This window comes from Embiotoca jacksoni, unplaced genomic scaffold (assembly GCF_022577435.1).
Source record: "Embiotoca jacksoni isolate LCO1_2020_lvr unplaced genomic scaffold, fEmbJac1.0.p SCAF_10, whole genome shotgun sequence".
Lineage (NCBI taxonomy): Eukaryota > Metazoa > Chordata > Actinopteri > Embiotocidae > Embiotoca > Embiotoca jacksoni.
Genome location: NW_027185230.1, coordinates 4,467,006 through 4,484,955, shown reverse-complemented (window position 1 = coordinate 4,484,955; position 17,950 = coordinate 4,467,006). Strand labels below are relative to the sequence as shown.

General features: G+C 39.0%; 2 protein-coding genes and 1 pseudogene across 4 annotated transcripts in view; 1 reads left to right on the top strand and 2 right to left on the bottom strand.

Moving 5' to 3' along the window:
* Positions 1-168: 168 nt before the first annotated feature.
* LOC138204765 (high choriolytic enzyme 1-like) lies at positions 169-1,494 on the bottom strand (annotated as a pseudogene).
* On the bottom strand, positions 1,265-10,500 carry rassf6 (Ras association domain family member 6). 3 transcript variants are annotated; one of them, XM_069162239.1, is made up of 11 exons: positions 10,379-10,500; positions 6,990-7,061; positions 6,238-6,311; positions 5,846-6,006; positions 5,634-5,728; positions 4,660-4,859; positions 4,402-4,503; positions 3,851-3,902; positions 3,643-3,761; positions 3,085-3,182; positions 1,265-2,643 (listed from the first exon to the last, which is right to left on the bottom strand). In XM_069162239.1, exons 2-11 carry the CDS (start codon positions 7,042-7,044, stop codon positions 2,568-2,570), a joined length of 1,032 nt encoding a protein of 343 aa, XP_069018340.1. In that variant the 5' UTR covers positions 7,045-7,061; positions 10,379-10,500; the 3' UTR covers positions 1,265-2,567. The 3 variants fall into 3 exon arrangements, with proteins under 3 accessions (XP_069018340.1, XP_069018347.1, XP_069018331.1); XM_069162246.1 differs by lacking the exon at positions 10,379-10,500 and adding an exon at positions 7,344-7,945; XM_069162230.1 differs by having other exon boundaries at positions 1,266-2,643; positions 6,238-6,316.
* Positions 10,501-12,570: 2,070 nt separating this feature from the next.
* musk (muscle, skeletal, receptor tyrosine kinase) overlaps positions 12,571-17,950 on the top strand; it is a 31,730-nt gene continuing 26,350 nt past the window's right edge. Inside the window, exon 1 of the mRNA XM_069162257.1 lies at positions 12,571-12,924. Coding sequence (XP_069018358.1) covers positions 12,855-12,924 — 70 coding nt within the window. The 5' untranslated portion in view covers positions 12,571-12,854. The remainder of the gene's footprint in view (positions 12,925-17,950) is intronic.

Sequence of the window (17,950 nt, the reverse complement as noted above, 5' to 3'; positions counted from 1 at the left end):
TTAGGCATATTACACAGGCTGAGCTGACTTTTTTCAATTGTCTAAAAGAATGATAAAAAAAAAAAATCAATAATGTGTAAGAATCAGCTCCCATCATAAAGTACTGACATGTAAAGTAATCATCCAAGTAGAAACACTTTAAAAATACATTTTAAGAAAGCTAGTTGATTATATGTTTAATACTTCATACTCACTGCGCTCATATAACCTATTGATCCTGAGGATGTCAATATCAGATGTGTCTTCCTAATCGGCTCAGAGGAATCTGGAATAGGAGTAATGGTGTCTTCAACATACGCTGATGCAAAGACAGTCCTATAAAGAAATCCAACTGTAATTAATAGAATAAAATCATATAGTTTTGCTTTATTTATAAATGCATGTAAACATTTCAGATGAAAAAAAACATTGATTTAACTCGGTATGTGTACATTAATGTGAAGGATAGTGAGCATAGCATAGCTCATTGTTAAACTTTACTGTTTTGGTTCAGCTATCTCATCTGCATCTTTCATATGCTCTATTCAGAAAAAAAAAAAAAACGTTCTGATAAATTCATTACACCAAACAGCAGAGTGGCCAGGCAGGAAAAAAAAGCTTAGCATGTAGCAGCTACAGAGTGACATTTTTCTGTATAGTGTTATTAATGACATAAAGACATACTCTATAATGCATTACAGAAGAATCGTCATAAGGTGTGGTCAAAATGCTTTTGTCCATCTTGTGGAAGTTGAATGCATTTGGTATTGAATAGAAAAAATGTAAACACACATCTCTCCTATGCTTGTGATGGAGGCCCAATGCATGTAGCAGCTCGTGTTGAATGAGCCCACGACTGAGAGCCATACACAGACAGAAAAACCAACGTCAGCAAGAGTGAAAATTACTAGAGATTGAATTTTCCCAGCCAACATCTCTGGATCTCTTCCACAACAGCAAAGCCACTGAGGTTCACACTCTTTCCACTTCTTAAAAGGCTACCAGTTTGGGCCCCTTGGCGGACATCACATGGAAACTCCATACTTCAATAAAACTACCAGAAAACATTCTCATTTAGTCATTCCTCCCGTCAGAGGAAAATTAGACTCACTGCTGGGTAATAAACGGTTGTCTAGTGGGCTGGCAAGCCATTATACAATCTTAAACAGCACATATCACTCTACACAACATCATTATTTAACTGTTAGGAGGACAGGGTTTTCCACTTTTCAGCAGTTTCCTGTTTCTCATGTACACATAAACACACGCAAACAAAGACATAAGGGCTTTGGTGTACAATTTTAACCACATCTAGTATCTTTTTATTCCATTCACTTTCTACCACCTCTTGATTTCATGACTGCTCTATTTGATTAAATTAACACATCATGCATGTCTTATGAATGATTTTAGACATATATAAATGCTTTGTAACAAATATGGGGCTAAGAGTGGAGAGAGGAGCAGGTGAAAAGGTTTGTACGGAAAGGTGGGATCGTACTGGAGGAACCACATCTAGACAAAAGGGAGAAACAAAGGAGTTTTTATTCTCATGACAAAATACCACACATCAAGTCACAGACTCCTCCGTTGTGGTCCATATGGCAATCAACACTGAAATGAGGGGCTGCAGAGTTGGGACTTAAAATAGAGAAGACAGGGAATAAAAAAGGGCGGGGGCAGACAATCACACAGGCGGGAAGACATGAGGGCAGGGAGTGAAGACATCTGAAATGAGAGACACGGCGAGTGACAAAATAAAACAGGAAATGAAAACTAAGAATGAGAAGGAAACCAAAACATAACATACAAACTGGAGCGTGTTGTGACATGTACCACAAACCAGTAGAACAAATATCAAGAATTATCGATTAATTCACTTAAAGTCAACCAATAACCATAAATGAACACAAAATAATCTGCAAATGAATAAAATGACACCTTAAAATTCCCTGTAATCCATCATTCCATTTTCTATTTAAAAATTGTGTTAGGTACAAATTTAGTCCTGGTACCCCAAAGAAATAAACCCCCATGTAATTAAATCATGAACATTGTAATAATCAATACGGTGCAGTTTGCTTATGTACTGTTTAAACATTAATTAACTGACTATATTTAAAATTGAATTAAGAATAATGCCCGTGGCACAATTTAATTCAAACAAACATAAAGAACAAAACAGAAGTGGTCATACTTGTCCCCTATTTATTCATGTGAACACTGATTTACAGAAATTGGAAACAGCGTTGTATAATTGTATCTTATTATTTTACAGGTTCAAAAACAAAGAAAAATAAAATAGAAAATAATAACATATAGTGGATAAAAACATTTGAGTGTGTCCATTTGTAAGACTTGAAAGCATACCATGTGTTTTATTTCTTTTCTGTTATTTATGTGTAATCATATCAGCGTGTCATGTGGTATTTTCCAAAATCTTCATCTTATGTCACATTACAAAATGTACATCTTTCACTCTGTTTAAAAGGATTAAAGGTGTTATTAAAAAAAACATCTAAAGAGTTCTTCAGAGCTGCTCTTTCATCCTTAAAGTGATGCTGTACTGAAGTCAGATGAGAAGTTTGTCAGACGCTGGTCTCTATGTGAGGTGACGCCTTACAGTTCAGCATGTGGGACAGGAGTAAATGCTGGTCTTTGTACCTGACACACACACACACACACACACACACACACATACACACACACACACACACACACACACACACACACACACACACACACACACACACACACACACACACACACACACACACACACACACACGGACACATTATTAGTAAGCAGCAAATCAACAAACAGATCATTTCAGCATTGGCGCCCCCACCAGGCTTGTAAATGTGACTACAATTAATTCTGTTTTCACACACTTTCACACATCTGTTTAACAGGTGAATAAGAAAATGAAGTCATGCAGAAAAAGGTAAACTGTCCACTGTTCACACTTTAAAATGCCATCATGACTCTATTTCAGTTCTCTTTGAGATGACAGATAAATAAAGTCAGTTACACCACTGGCATCAAGGAAGTATTTGAAAAGGTTTAAAGGAGTAAGATCATAATATGATGGTAAATTATACTAACTTGCGAATGACACTCTGTATCGCTTTGATCTCCTCCTCTCTGAGTTTCAGCAGGACATGCTCCAGGATCGGAAGCTCCAAGTTTAGATACTGAGCTACCTGAAAGGGGGAGGGAGAGATTGAAGAAAATTAATCTTGTAACAAATAAAACACACGCAGAAAGTTCTATGAATTTGTTCATTTTCAAAGAATAAGGATGATTTGAGCAAAAGTAGCTCTGTATTTGCATATACAAAGAAATATAAATATATTCTGTGTCATGTCAATCTACATTGTATTTTTGATAAAATCGTTATTCCAAAATACTAAAATGCTCTAAACACTTATGTCATTTAATTTCTGATGCATTTATTTTTAGTACGTAAATATTCATTTGAATTAGTTTATTTAATTTGTGATATGTCTGTGACGTCAGTGGCACAAGAAAAAGCCACGATGACAGCAAATATTGATAATTATGATGATGAATTAACTAGATGCAGGGACCTTGAAATATCTTGAAAATAAATGAATAATAGGGTAATGATGTGTTTGTTGTAATGAGTCTGGTTGCACTCACATCATTGCTGACTTCCTCTTCATCCACGTCCATCAAAAAGATCTTCATGATGTCATCCGAGGGCCCCTGTAGTATGCGCTCCCACAGCGGCTGGTCACCGTTACACAGCTTCCTCTTTTCTGGGCAAAACACATGAACACCACGTCGATGTGGCACTTTTTTTCTGGTCTAATATTTGATTGTTTAATGTCATGCAGATAAATCCTACCTCCAGTCTGGTGGATACAGTACAGAGCAAACTCCTGGGGATCATTCTCTATCTGCAGGATGAACACAGGAAAAAGTACTGTAAACATCCATTATTAATCCTCAATTTTGGCTTGCTGATGTAAGCCTAAGGCCTGTTAACAAGTTACATTTCTTTACAGACACTGGTGGGAGTTGCGTGGGATATATTTTGCAATTAGCTCCAACTGGCTGACCTTTAATTTGCTCGTACTGATCATCCTTGTCAGAGCTTGCTTTGGAATAGCAATACAAGTCCTTGAACCTTTAAAAGCTTTGTACACACTGGTGTGTAATTCTCCATTTAATGAAAAGTTAAAAAAAAAGAAAAAAAAAAGCAAACATTACATACAGGGTCAGATTTATGAGAAAGATTTTAGGCAAATAGAAAATGATCCAGTGCGTCATGCAGGTGGTGTATTTTACTGATGGATGACTTTAAAATGATTAATTTTTTTTTTTTGCCTGTTATTGTGTCTTTGTATGCATCACTGTAACTTATTGTGCCACTTCCAGAAAAGGCACAAAACTCACCTTGAACTTGTGCAGGAGCTGTTCGATGACTCGGTTTGTGGTCATCCTGCTGGAGATACGGACTTTAGTTGGAGTACCGAAGGACGGAGTGAAGATGGAAGTCTGTAGAATGAAACGTCAATGAGATATAATCCACATGGAGTGAGGAAACAAAAGACAGGTGTATGGGTTATTGAGGGAAAAGGAGGGATGTGTCATACGAGTGATGATGACTGAGATAAAAGACACACACAAAAAAAATGACAAGCAGAAACTTACTTTATAGTTGTAGAAGTGCCCATTGATAGAAAACCGATGCTGCCTCTCTTTCTCTCTCTGTGCCGCTGACTTGGCTCTGCCCTTCCGCCTCTTCACCAACGAGGCGTCGCTCATACAGCGGAACAGGTTGGACTCCGGCTCCGGCTCCGGGTTCTTGTGCCTCGCAGGGCGCAGCGTGGAGGTTTCATAGACAACTGGGCCTTCGGGTTGTGCGAACAGGTAAAAGGCCTCATGTTCAACATTCAATGAGACGAACAGTTTTAAGTTTGAGCAGCCGAAGAGAGAAATAAATCTACATTTGACGAGACACAAACAACTAAAAATGAAGTTTGATTGCACTCCGTAATTAATTTAATTAAGCAATAGGGGGGTGGTGCTTTTAACGTGATTATTGGCACCAACTACGTTTTATTGCTTTCTAGGGATCGTTTCTCAAACTGAATAAATACACCACATAGAAACACTGAACTGCTTTGCTCGCGCAATCTCGTTGTAAGTAACCTATGTGCTGAAAAAAAGATATCGATGGAGTCATTTATTTTTAAGATTTTAGTACCGTGACATGTTTTTAAAAATATCCGGTCAAGTTAGCAGCCGCTAAGAGTGCGCGACAACAAAGGACCAAAAGAGACCAGATTCATAATTAGTAGGCCTATTAAAAGTAAAAACAACATTATATTACATATGATATGAAATTCAATTCCAATGATATATTCCCATTGAGAAGGCGGAGTGATATTTTTTAGTGACGAGCAGGGTCATCTCTATGGTGATTTGAGCACGTTCTAAATGTACAGCTGACCAATCAGATCGCTGGGTCGGAACTACTTGTATAATATCAGAATTCACTTCAGACTTTGTGTCTATGTCTATATAATATTGAATGTGCTGCAATTTAATGCAGAAAACATAATTTTAAGTTCAGATACTGTAGCATTGTTGTGAAAACACAATAGGAGTGAATTAAAACGAACCTGATAAAGTATTGTTGACCACTGTTTCCTGTGCTGTCTCAGCCATCTCATCTATCTGGTGAAGGTCAACGTATTCTCCCCACCGTGTCATTCCCCTGCAAAGACAGCGAGAGAGGTTTCACGTGACAAATTTCTTAGAGCTATATACCAGCTTCCAATCAGTATCCATTGCTTGGTAATATTAGTAATATTGCACAAGATGTGAGATCAACCTCTTGTTTTCCAGTGGGCTGACTGGACTGGTGGGGTCAGGTGAGGTCAGAGGAGCAAAGGGAATAATTTGTTTTTCGTCCTGTATTTTCAGCCTGATGGGTCTCCGCACTCCCCAGCAGATGTTCAGGAAGCCCTCCACCACCACCTCGCCATTTTCCACCTGTTACAGAGACACACCCACAGACACCTGTATGGTGTATTATTGCAGTCATAGACCCGATGATGATATCGCTGTAGAAACTATCTTCAGCTGAAAGTTTGGTCTGCTTTAAGACATGCTTCTCTGCAAAGTTAGGACTCATCTAAAGAATATCATGAGAGAAAATACGACTTGTAAATGTGAAACAAAACGTGAACTTTGGGAAATATTGAATTAAATATTAAATCATACCTGAGAGTAATTTAGATGCAGCTGAGTCTGGTCCTTTAGGAAGCAGTTGTAGGTATTCAGCAGTGAGAGAAACTCTGCTCTAAAATGAAGGGAGAACTAAATACACAGCCCAATATCACACCGAAGCTTGTAATACACCCATTAGTCTGGAGGATAGCGTGTCAGTGTCACATTTTGCCTAACCCTAACCCTTGCCAGGGTCAAAAAAGCTGTTCATGTGAGAGCAACGCATAAAAAGTGATCAAGTGCAGGTGGCAAGGCGGTCAGGGGTGGTGGGATGGATAGAATCTGCAAACCTAACTTAACGTGAATTTATTTTAAGTTGGTTAAATTTGCCACACAATGGATTTAACTTACATTAAACTAACATTTTACTTACAGAAAATTACTTATTTCAACCGAAACCTCTGCCTGACCACGTGGTCTTCGGTGGAAAAACGTAAGGGAACTTACGTTACATGAATAGGCATGACATGGAAACAGTGCCCTCTAGCTGACAGATGGGTGTATTGCACAGTTTGGTGTTTCACAGCACAGAACAGGACAACACAAAATATGCAACTGTAATATTTGTATTTTAATAGCCAAGATGAGTATTATTCATTTCATATTTTCTCTTTTTCTTTATTGAAAGTGAAATTACCAGATTAGGAAAACATCACGGAATACGAGAAAACAACACCGTGTTTCCTTACTCCATTAGTAATGTCCTGGCATGCAGTGAAGTTTTTACTACACCTGAAGGAACTCACCTGGACAGTGTCCTCCCGTCCCCTGCCTGGACCACTGGGAGCAGAGCTGCTTCATTCATCTCCAGTCAAATACTGCAGAGAGAAAAACAAAAAAAAAACAACAGACATCTTCTGTAATTGCACGTGGCTGCAAAATTAGAGCAGACGTGGTTGAGCCTGAGCGTGAAGCCAGAAGTCAAACACCAGAGGCGGCCCCTACTTGTTGAAGGTACTCCAGTGTGCACGCCTCTGTCGTAGCTGCTAAACAAAGACAGTTGACCAGCAAGGAATTGCACTGAAAATGCACGACAGTGCACTTGTGCATTCAACATGGAGTCACTACCTCCAAAAATAACCCGATAATTAGCGTCTTACCTCCTCTAACATGGCAAATCAGAGCTCTCCTCTTGATTCTGTTTCTTTGTCTTTGTCTCTTTCTTCTTTCTGGGCTTTAAATATCTCTTTCCTGCCTCTGTCTCTCTCTCTCTCTCTCCCTCTCTGAAGTTTTTGTGTTATATTTATCCCTCCCTCTCTCTAGCCATGCCTTCACTCTTTCGCTTTCTTTTTTTTGGGCTTGTCTCTAAGAGATTTAATAACAGTACTCCACCCAGTAACCAGTGATGACAGTGTAGCACCGAGCGTTTGTTTATTCTTCGGTCAGAGACACTGAAGTCTGTGACTTTGGGAATATCCACGCCACTTCTCTTTTTTTTGGTTTTTGTATATATATATTTTTCTTCTGCTTTTCTGAATTACTGCAAATGACAGAGCAGTCCAAACACAGCAGTCCATCCAGTTCTCACTCTTTTAATTGCTCCCTGCACCAGCCTGTTAGCTGGGGAGAAATATTTTAGGTATTGAGCACTTGCCATCCAAGCAGCCTCACCACTCCCCTTTCTGACTGATAGCTCCCTCTCATACACAGAGATTAACAAACAATAACAACAAAAGGTGCAGTACACATTTTAGAATACATGTAGAATGTAGAATACATTTTACAGGAAAATTAAGAGAACTTCAAACTCCCAATGAATATGTGGGATGAAATGATGATGATAATACATGTGATATCTTATATTTCTCAACCTGAATTTCTCACATGGGAAATTGTATTCCACATAGAGTAAGGGAAACCTGCAAGTCATAAGTATGATCATTACATAAGAGCAAAGCAAAGGTACAGTATAAATACATTAAAGTTAAATGAAAGTTATGCAATCATACAAACTCCAATCTCAAATATGCATCAACAATTAGGCACATGGTGTGTGTACATGTACAGCAGTGAACTATTATGGTTACTATGTTGCACAACTACATTGTGATAATACATGACAATAAACAGCAGCAACAATGTATTTCTTCCTCATAACTCAAAGTTATGAGGAAGGCTGTTTAAAGGTTTTATACTTGTACACACATATAATCTGTTTTCGAAGCATTTTAATCTTTCTTTGGTTCTCAACAGGGATGAAAGGGCACCTAACCAGGTGAGGGACACCATACCACAGCATTCAACTGCCATCTACTGCTTTGGAGCTGCTCACTTGGTCATAGAAAAGCCTGGTTGTAACCTACACCATAACCACAGGTGTGTACAGTTGTGCATGAACATGCGGAGTATATATATGGGACATTGAGAAGTGTAAACGTCTTTATATGAAAAGTTTAAAAAGCTTCCTTGTTGCAAAGTAAACAGAAAAGGAAAGCGTGAAAGACAGAAGCTGTTTTTAGTTGACCATGTACATCTTTTTCTTCTATCTCTGACTTGAACTGTGGTGTGCAATATAATGTGTCTCTTTCAAGCCTCAACATGTAGACTTTAAAGTCCCCTGGAGCCAATTTATCTGTGTGTCTTCTGGGTGAGTGTGTGTGTGTGTGTGTGTGTGTGTGTGTGTGTGTGTGTGTGTGTGTGTGTGTGTGTGTGTGTGTGCGTGAGTGAGAGTGAGAGCAAGATCTACAAATCATGTCCAGTCCTGTCAAAAGCCAAACCATAACAAAAAGGAGAGCTGCTGATCAATGGACAGCTGATTACAAAGTTAATAATCTGTATATTAATCCAACAAAATCCCAAGATCCCAAACTAATGTTTGAATACACATAAACACATTCATCTTTGAATAATAATTTGTGTCTCGTGTTGTCCATAAAACTTAATTGGTAATTTTGGAAATATAAGCTACTCCTTCTTATTCATTTGAAAATTCAGTATACCCAACTTTTCTTTTTTTTAAAACTATGACTGTAATGTGCTTCACCGAAAGTTCATTCTCATGGTTTATGCAAAGCACGCGTCAAGTTTCCACATCACACTGATGTAAGGTACCAACTGGATCAGAACTTGTCTCCAAAGCTGTGATGTCACAAATCCTGCTTGCAGGTAAACACTGTCCAATCACATTGATGGTGAGCAACATAAGGAACTTTTTTCATTTTCAGCCAGATCTAATTGTCTCCTAGTGTAAAACTCTGCACAAATATCAATCTCTAGTGAAGGAGCATGAAGGAAGATGAGTGCTTTAGACAACAAATAATGCACATCAGTGTTGTGACTGTCAATCAATTTAAAGGAAATATTTCCTCAGTGCAAAACATTTTTTTTTTTTTTTTTTTACAACGTGGCCACTTCCCCCTCTTTAATGAGCCACAATGAACAGTTCCACTCCACTTCTTGTGATGTATTGGTAATCGTATCTGGAGGTGGAACAGAGGCTGCGGTATATGTATCCTGGAGAATACAAGCTTTTTCATTGTCAGCTGTGATCCTGAAAAATGTAGCCAGCGGGAAAAAAAGCCAAGGTACAAGTAGACATAACCAGTTCTTCCCTTTACTGCTTTCCTGCAGGCCCCACCTCCCTTTCTCCACTCCTGTCTTTCTTTTGTGGTACTGTCCTCATACTGTGTGTGACACTTGCTTGATCTCACTCATGTATTGATCGAAACTGTTTAATTTTAGTCTGGTGCCCCCTGTTGACACACTATCCTTCTGCTCCTGGGTTTTCAATTCAGTTTTATCTGAATAAAAAAAACATTGTCTTCTATTTGAGTTGCAAGACTAAATCAAAGTTTTGAACAAGTTATTTGTTCAATTGAAGCTAACACATATATGATATCTCAATCACATTAACTCTGGTTTGTAACTTTAATGTCCGTCTCATTGAATTAACAAAGAAAAAAGTTGCTTCATGCCTGGATTCATTCATACAATATAAAGAATACTAATCTTACAATCGTCAGTGTTTAATTGTGATGCAAGATTGTTCTCACCGATACATATTGCCAAGTGTTGTCTTAATGAAGTCACAAATTTAATTTCTATTTCGTTAAACAAGGTAGTAGTAAATCTCAGTGCTAAAGCACACTTTAACAAACTGAAGCTTTGTATAAACAAGAACAACATTTACTCCTACCTGGCCAGCCAGTCTTTCAGTCTTCCAATAAATGAAGCAGGTTCAGTCCATATTTAAGGTCCTGTGTGTGAGTGTGTGAGTGTTCAGAGGTCCAGAGTACAGTGCGCAGGGTTTGAGGTGAGCCTGTGTAGCACACTGCAGCAGCTGGTTAATTATTACAGAACACGTTGAGACAGTGCTGGGAGGGAGTGGCTGACTGACACCAGATATGACTCGACTTTTGTATGTGTGTGTGTGTGTGTGTGTGTGTGTGTGTGTGTGTGTGTGTGTGTGTGTGTGTGTAAAAGAGAGAGAAGGCTGCACATAACAGTGGATTACCAGTTTCCCGTAGGCCAATTTTTAAGGTATGAAAAGGCTCCCAACAATGATCAGACTGTAAATAGGACTGTGTGGATTTGAATTTTGTTGATGTGCAGCAGGTCCTTGGTAAACACTGAAATATAATGCTGAAATGCTGGAGAAAACAAAATGCTGAAAGTACACAAAACATCTAGGAAACTTCCACTTTCCAGCCAATCTAAACACAGAGTACATCTATTTTCAATATATTTATCACGAATAAAAGTTTATCCTGGGTTACCAGATGCCACCAGAGACACGTGACTTTTAATTTTTTTTGCTCTCTCTTAAGTTCAACTGTCGGCAACACAGACAGTACCCACTTTGTTAAAATGCTCTCTAAAAAAATAAAACAAAAATCAAGATTCAGTCTTTAAATAAAATAAAATGTTTTTTTTCGAAACAATTTTTTTCTGGATTGAGCCTACTGTTGTGATTCTGTCAACAGAGGGCGTACGCGTATCAGTTCAAACGTTTTCCAGAGTCAGACTGTACAGCTGAGTCAGAGGTTCCTGGCAGAGTCGTAGTTTGATACTGTAACTGTTTTTTCTTTTGGTCTGGTACTATTTCCTGTCATGTGTTTGATTTAGTTTGGTGGTGCGTCACCTTTACTACACAATAAAAGTGATTGTAAAAAACAGCAGATCACTCATTACCCAGCATACAGCATCACCTAGTGGTGTGAACTGTTAAAATCATGTGCTGTAGCATACAGTATATCTATCGTTGACATGAAGGGAGTCCAACAGCTGTGAAGTATCTGAATACAAATAAAGAAATGAAGGGCATTTTCCATTATGTGAAGATGCTTTGGTTGCTAAAAGGCAAACATGACAAAACAAGAAACATACACATAAAAAAAAAACCTGCATGATAACACCACTAAAGAGTGATGCCATTACCCTTGTCAATCCAAATACTGCAGCATAAAGGTTGCCTTTAAAATTTGTTTGAGTCAACAGTTAAAAACAAAACCGCAAACTGTGCCTGCTGATGGAGTACAATGGTGGCGTCCATCTGAAGCTGAATGGATAGGGAGCAAATGAACTGAAATGCCATTCCTTTCCTAAAATAAAACAGGACAGACAGGCGGGCAGGCAACAGGTGGACACAAAGGCTGCATCCTGGATTCTGCGTATCTGTGTGTGGCTGTGTGTTTGCATGTGTGTGTCAAAATGTTACCGAAAATACATGTTAATTCGTGAGCTGGAATATGTCTGCGTGTATATCTGTAAAAATGTACAACATGTGCAGATGTTCCGTGTGTTATATGCTAAACAGGGACTGTGAATGTGGTTTGCATGTATTTGACTGCGTATTAATGATTGAAGGGAGTACGGATGCACATGCAGTAGAGTGTGTGTTATTGTACATTAATGATGTTCAACTCGTAAACCACTCTGACACACAAAATTCTCTCATGACAACTTATCTTGTCTTCTTTTGATGGACAGATGTGACTTCTCTCTGCTGCTTTAAAAGACTGTTTGTCCCTTTCTCATCCTGTGTTGTTTATTTGTATTTGTAGATTAAAAACAAATGGATTTGTAATGTATATTTATGAAGAAAAATACAATAAAGAAATGTATGCTGTGTTTTAATTAATTAAAATGTTTCATGTATAACTTCACTGAAGTAATGTGACTAATACCAACTGACCAAATAGCAGAATCTTGAACGCAGCTTCTTTGATGAGTAAACGGTAGACTGTCACTGTTGTTGACCTGTGAATGCAGAGATAGCTCTGCAGCACTGGAGCCTTCGGAGCTTAGAGCACAGCTACAAAACCTGAGTGACTGTGCACGAGGACAACAAGCAGCTGCCACTGCCTATCACAAAGTTAAAACACACACACACACACACACACACACACACACACACACACACACACACACACACACACACACACACACACACACACACACACACACATACACATATACACACACAGTGACTGAGTTGTTCCTGTCGAGCACAGAGCTCATGGCTTTCCCTAGCTGATACACGCAGATGCACACAAGAAACAAACACAGAGTGAACCAACAAGATCCTCTCCTTTCCTGATATGGGAATCTAACCACCATTATTCTGCAACTGTCCAAAAGTTTTAGTCCACACGGATCATTCTAGAGGCAGGATGAAGGTTGAGGAACACAAACTGGTCTTTCTGCTGGTTTTGGTCACCTCAAGTTACGGCATACAGAGAGGTAAGTGAGACTTCCATACCAGAGATCTTATAAGAGTGTGTTTTCGTTAACACTCAGGTACTGGGCAGATAAAACAGTATGAATTGAAATGTATTATTGTGTATAAAAGCTGTGTTGTGCTTTGCAAGTTATGATAATACGTCTAACTATCATATAATATAAACAAGAACAAAAAACAAGAACAAAAAGAACAAGAATGGGCATTTTAAGAAATCGCCGATTGTGTGATCTTCCCTCTGACTGTGTGCACATGTATGATGAGCAGTAGGCCAAAGATCAGAACAGTTAATAATGAATAGATAAAAAAAAAGAAGAGAGAAATACTGGTATTTCTCTCTTCTTCTTTTTTTTTTTTTTTTTACTATTATTAACTAATTATTCCCTAATTATTCCCTATATTCTGACATCTGTGTTTTATAATCTGTCTTTCTGAAAGAGAATGCAGCTTCAGTTTTCTCCACATAGTGTGATCACCTGTTTCCCCCGGCGCATCCTGCAGGGAAAAGGAGAAGGTGTTTATAGGCCAACGTAGTGTAAATCTGTCTAAATCTATATCCTTCCTACACTTTGAACATATCCTGTCTGCAGCACGTGGTCGAGGTGGTTGTCAACCAGCTGTATCTCTCTTTCTGATATGTCACATTTCAATATGCTGGGGACACCTCCTCCACGGCCGTATACTGGGAGCAAACAGGGAACCAGTTGTTGGAACCAGTAAGTTTAGCTGTGGCTTCAGGATCAGGACACGTCAGATGGGTACACATATCAAATGCTGGCGCAAGTTTACAGAGGCATACGTGGGCATGCACAGCCAACCATAAAGACACTTGTTTCAGAAGTACAGACATGCTGCAGATTGGCTTAGAGAAACAAGCAGTGCAGATGCTGGCACACTCTGCCTGGGTGGGGACTGACATGGTGTGGGGCTTGGCTTGCCAGACAACCTGTTCCTTGCAAAGTATGGCAGAGATTAGAAGGTTGAAATGAATGTGGACAGCATCTTTCTTCCTATTACAAATCAGCTACTTGCATTGTTTTGCAAATATGGAAAAAGTTGAAGATGTTATGGAACTTCAAGACCATAGACTGTATAAGTGGATGTAGCATCCTGGCGTGAAAAGAAAAGCAAATGTGGAACTGCCTTAGCCTGCAATACCCCCGGTGGCCACTAGGTGTTGGCTCCGAAAAGCCTCTTCCTCCATAGACTCCCGTTCAATTTCTCTTATGAAACACAGTCTATAATTTTTTCTCACAAGTCAGCATGGTGTCATTTGGTTAATTATGTCTGATCAGTGTTCTGAAGGTCATCTGAAAATAAATCCTTCCGTCTCAAAGAGTTTGTTTAGGGTTCAGTCCGATTTAGGTGGGTGGGGGTAGTGTCCTCTGGTTCGCAGCCAGATTCATTCAGATCCATCCTCCCCAGCTTGTCCAAAAATGGTCATTTCTGGCTCTAAAAACACAAGATGGCAACGGCAAAAACGTTGAATTTGAGGCTTCAAACCGACAGTTCACAAACCAGTGGTTGTCATTGGTTTCCATGGCTATCACTTCCATCATACAAAGAGAAATCTATTTTCATCTTGTACATTTCTATATCAGCACCAGCCTCTGTATGTTAGGGCAAAAGCGTGTGTTGTACTGCTTTGAATACCATTTATCTTGCTGGAATTGAAAGTGGAAACTGTTGTCAACATTTTTTTTTTATGGTAAACTGCAGGTTAAACAGGTCCAGGATCTATATTTTATACTTTACACACAAACATGAGACTTAAATATTTCTTTCCATCTCATTCTAAAAAAGAAAGCAAAGAAGTGTACTTCCTCAATATTGAACTAGTCCTTCAAATCTACTAGATTTTCTTTGAACATTTGTTTAATGAAGTGAAATGATAAGTGGCTGAACATGAGCAAGGTTAGGCTTTTGTAGGATAAAGGTTATTCATCCGTGATTTGATTGAGTTTGGCTCAACCACAGTTTAACAAGCTGTGACTGTAAATGAATGCTTAGCAACTCCGGATTAGGGTCAGGGTGCTTTAACAAGTGACGACTGCTGTAAGGGTGTGTTATTATATGATTGCTGTTGACTCTTTGTTCTGGCTTTGAGGCGTGGGTCAGTTGAGCAAGGCAGAGAGGGACGGAGCAAAAAGACAGGCTATCATGCGTCAAGCTGGGGGAGTTGGCTTTATTTGTCTGTGTTTGATTTAATTTGGAATAATGAGTGTGAGCAAATTTTTTTTTATGTTTGCCGAACATTATTAACGTGTCCCCTAGTGTCTCTAGAAGGGCTGTTCGGGTAACAGTGGTCTTGTGAATGAGACTTTTAAGTTTCAAGCTGTGTCTGTCAACTGTTGACAGCATGAGCAAAAACAATATTACAGCGTGTGACCATTTACAATTATTATTTTCTTTAAAAAGAACTATTTATTTTAGAGTTACCCATGTAATTAATCAACTACGATGCGTGCCAGTAATTATTGTGAGCTATTCTCTGGCAGGATGAATCATGATGGCACTAAAGGCTGCATGATACTGTAGGGTGAAGAGGGTGTTTAATGTTCAGTATGTCTATGCGAACTAGACCAGTATAAACAGCATACGACTCCTTTGCAGACATCTGATCCACAGACATGCCACGAGAACAATATTTTTATGTTTTCTCCTGGTTTGACCAAAATGAAAGTCAAAAGCTGGTTTCTGGTTTGCATGATAGCGCCACAGCCTGAGTGTGTGTGTGTGAAATAGAAATAGAGCACGAACGAGAGAATACTGTTTACAATTGAACTATGAAAGTATGGGAAAAACCTTGAGGACAAACTACAAATTGAAGCAAACACTAAAGGAACCAAAGGTTAGAAGTTACAGGCTCTAAAAAAAAAAAGCACTTTTATGGGAAAGAAATTGAGCTTGGAAAGATTGGCAGTGACTCAATGGATACTGGAGGAGATACATTGATAAGTTGGAAAATAAATAAAAAAAATATAACAACAAAACATGGAATCTATGGCAGTTGGCAATAAAAAAGAAGCAAAGAATTGCAGACTGACAAAGCCTGATGGGTGGGAGACAAAACTGAACACAAGACCGGACACAGCAAAGAAAACAACAGACTGACACTGAAATGAGGAGGAGGAGGCAGAGCAGAGTGCTGATGAGGTAACAAGGCACAGGTGAGTGCAAAAACCAAACAGGCGGGAAAAACACAAACACAGAAAGTAAGACAAGACAGACACATCAAGAAAGTGGTTTTCAAAACAAAACAGGAAACACAAAACTGAAATGACATGACAACAGAGAAGGGCTTATCCCAGTCAATTAATTATTACGCCATAGCATGTAGCTTAATACCCCCATGAGTCCACTAGAGGACACCATGTCAGTGTCACGTTTTGCCTTGGGCAAGAAAAGTACACACATTTCCTACCAGGGACAAAGAAGGAGGTAATGTGTCCTGCTCAGGGATGGTTCGGTGGATCAAACCCAATATTTTACCTCAAAGACCAGGGTTTGAGTTCATGAGAAAGTTGCATGGATTTCTACACGTCATGTACGTAACTTTCTTTATGTAAAATTGCATATTATAATACAAACCATGATCTTTTCCCGACTCTCACTAAAACTATATGTGGTTTTTGGTGGCTAAAGCTAAGGCAGCTTATTTTTCACGCCTAAGTGAGGCAAAACATGACACTGACACGGTCTTTTCTAGTGGACTGATGGGTGTATTACATGCTTTGGAGTGATCCTGCGTTGCTTATTCATAGAAAACTAGGTAACTATCTTCCTAGGTAACTATGACTATGGCTGTACTTGGCCATGAACATTTGCTTGTTAGCTATAATACCTGTGGACAGACATTTAAAGACCCACACACACACTGGTAAAAAGCTGCAAACCAGCAGCAAAGAGTAGCTTTTTGCTCCATTTGACACATCAGCATCAGCTTCATATCATTCTGGAGGGGACACACACCAACACTAAAATAAGGAAAGTGAGTGATAATGAAAGACTGTTGATTTGGATTATAGGTTTGTGTAATACATTGAGTAAAGGCCAGATGGAACCACTGGAAGTGGCCAACTCTGAAGGCCTGAACAGCTCTGTATCACCTCTGGTGTCCAAACAACACGGAGGGACCTTTTCAAAACAATAACCTTTGACAAGTTCAAATCTGGCGAGGCACTCGTTTGCTCTAAGTAGTGAATCATGTGGCTTCAGTCGTCAGATGTTACCCATCTGTTCAGACATAATATTGGCAGTAGAAAAGATATTGAGAAAAGAAACACACATTCTGCAAACCCACTCCAGAGTTGGGTCTGTACTGTCACGTAGTGCAAATATGAACCAACACAAAGCTTTTCCTTTGAAAGTTTTTAAGAGGAAGTACTTCCTGACCTTTGGTGGAATCTGTAAGCAATGACAGTGATGACATCAGTAAAAATGTGTGGTGAAACTTGCCCACAATAAAATGAAGGGTTCAGGGATCACCACAGTTATTAGGATCCATCCTCTGGGGACCATAAATGTCTATACAAAATCCATACAATAGTGGATAGTGTGGACTGCTAAAAATAAGAATGCACCTCAACTATTATAAAGTAGGTAGGAGGGACATATTTTCACCTTACTTTGACCTTGGCTAAAATTAAATACCAGTTTAAAACCGACCTCATGTCAGGGCTTCCGTGTGATTTATAGGAGCTTTTTTTTTGTTTGCCATTCATAAGTGAAACAGCAGCAGTGACCTGACGTTGAGGGGGGGAATGCGGCTGCATTTTTCCAGCTATGTTATTGTGAAATCTTTGTTTCACAAGAGACAAAACAAGCACAATGTCCTTTAAACCTTAATCCTTCCCTTTTTCTCTGCTTTCTTTTCCTTCTTCTCTTCCCTCTTCCCCTCCTCTGTTGTCTTCTTTTCTTCTCTCCTCTGTTTTCTATTTTGCCCCGTTCTTCTCCTCAGTTCATACAAAGTTTAAAGCAACCCTGATGCCTCTGATCTGAATCCACATATAAACAGCTGCTCCATCA

What these genes read in the sequence shown, in the direction of transcription:
- rassf6 (XM_069162230.1), bottom strand. Translation starts at nt 7,048, where the DNA reads ATGAATGAAGCAGCTCTGCTCCCAGTGGTCCAGGCAGGGGACGGGAGG. An exon ending in AGCCCACTGGAAAACAAGAG is followed by an intron (nt 5,729 to 5,845) that starts GTTGATCTCACA and finishes CTGTCTTTGCAG; the next exon opens with GGGAATGACACGGTGGGGAG. An exon ending in AAGAGGAAGTCAGCAATGAT is followed by an intron (nt 3,183 to 3,642) that starts GTGAGTGCAACC and finishes TCCCCCTTTCAG; the next exon opens with GTAGCTCAGTATCTAAACTT.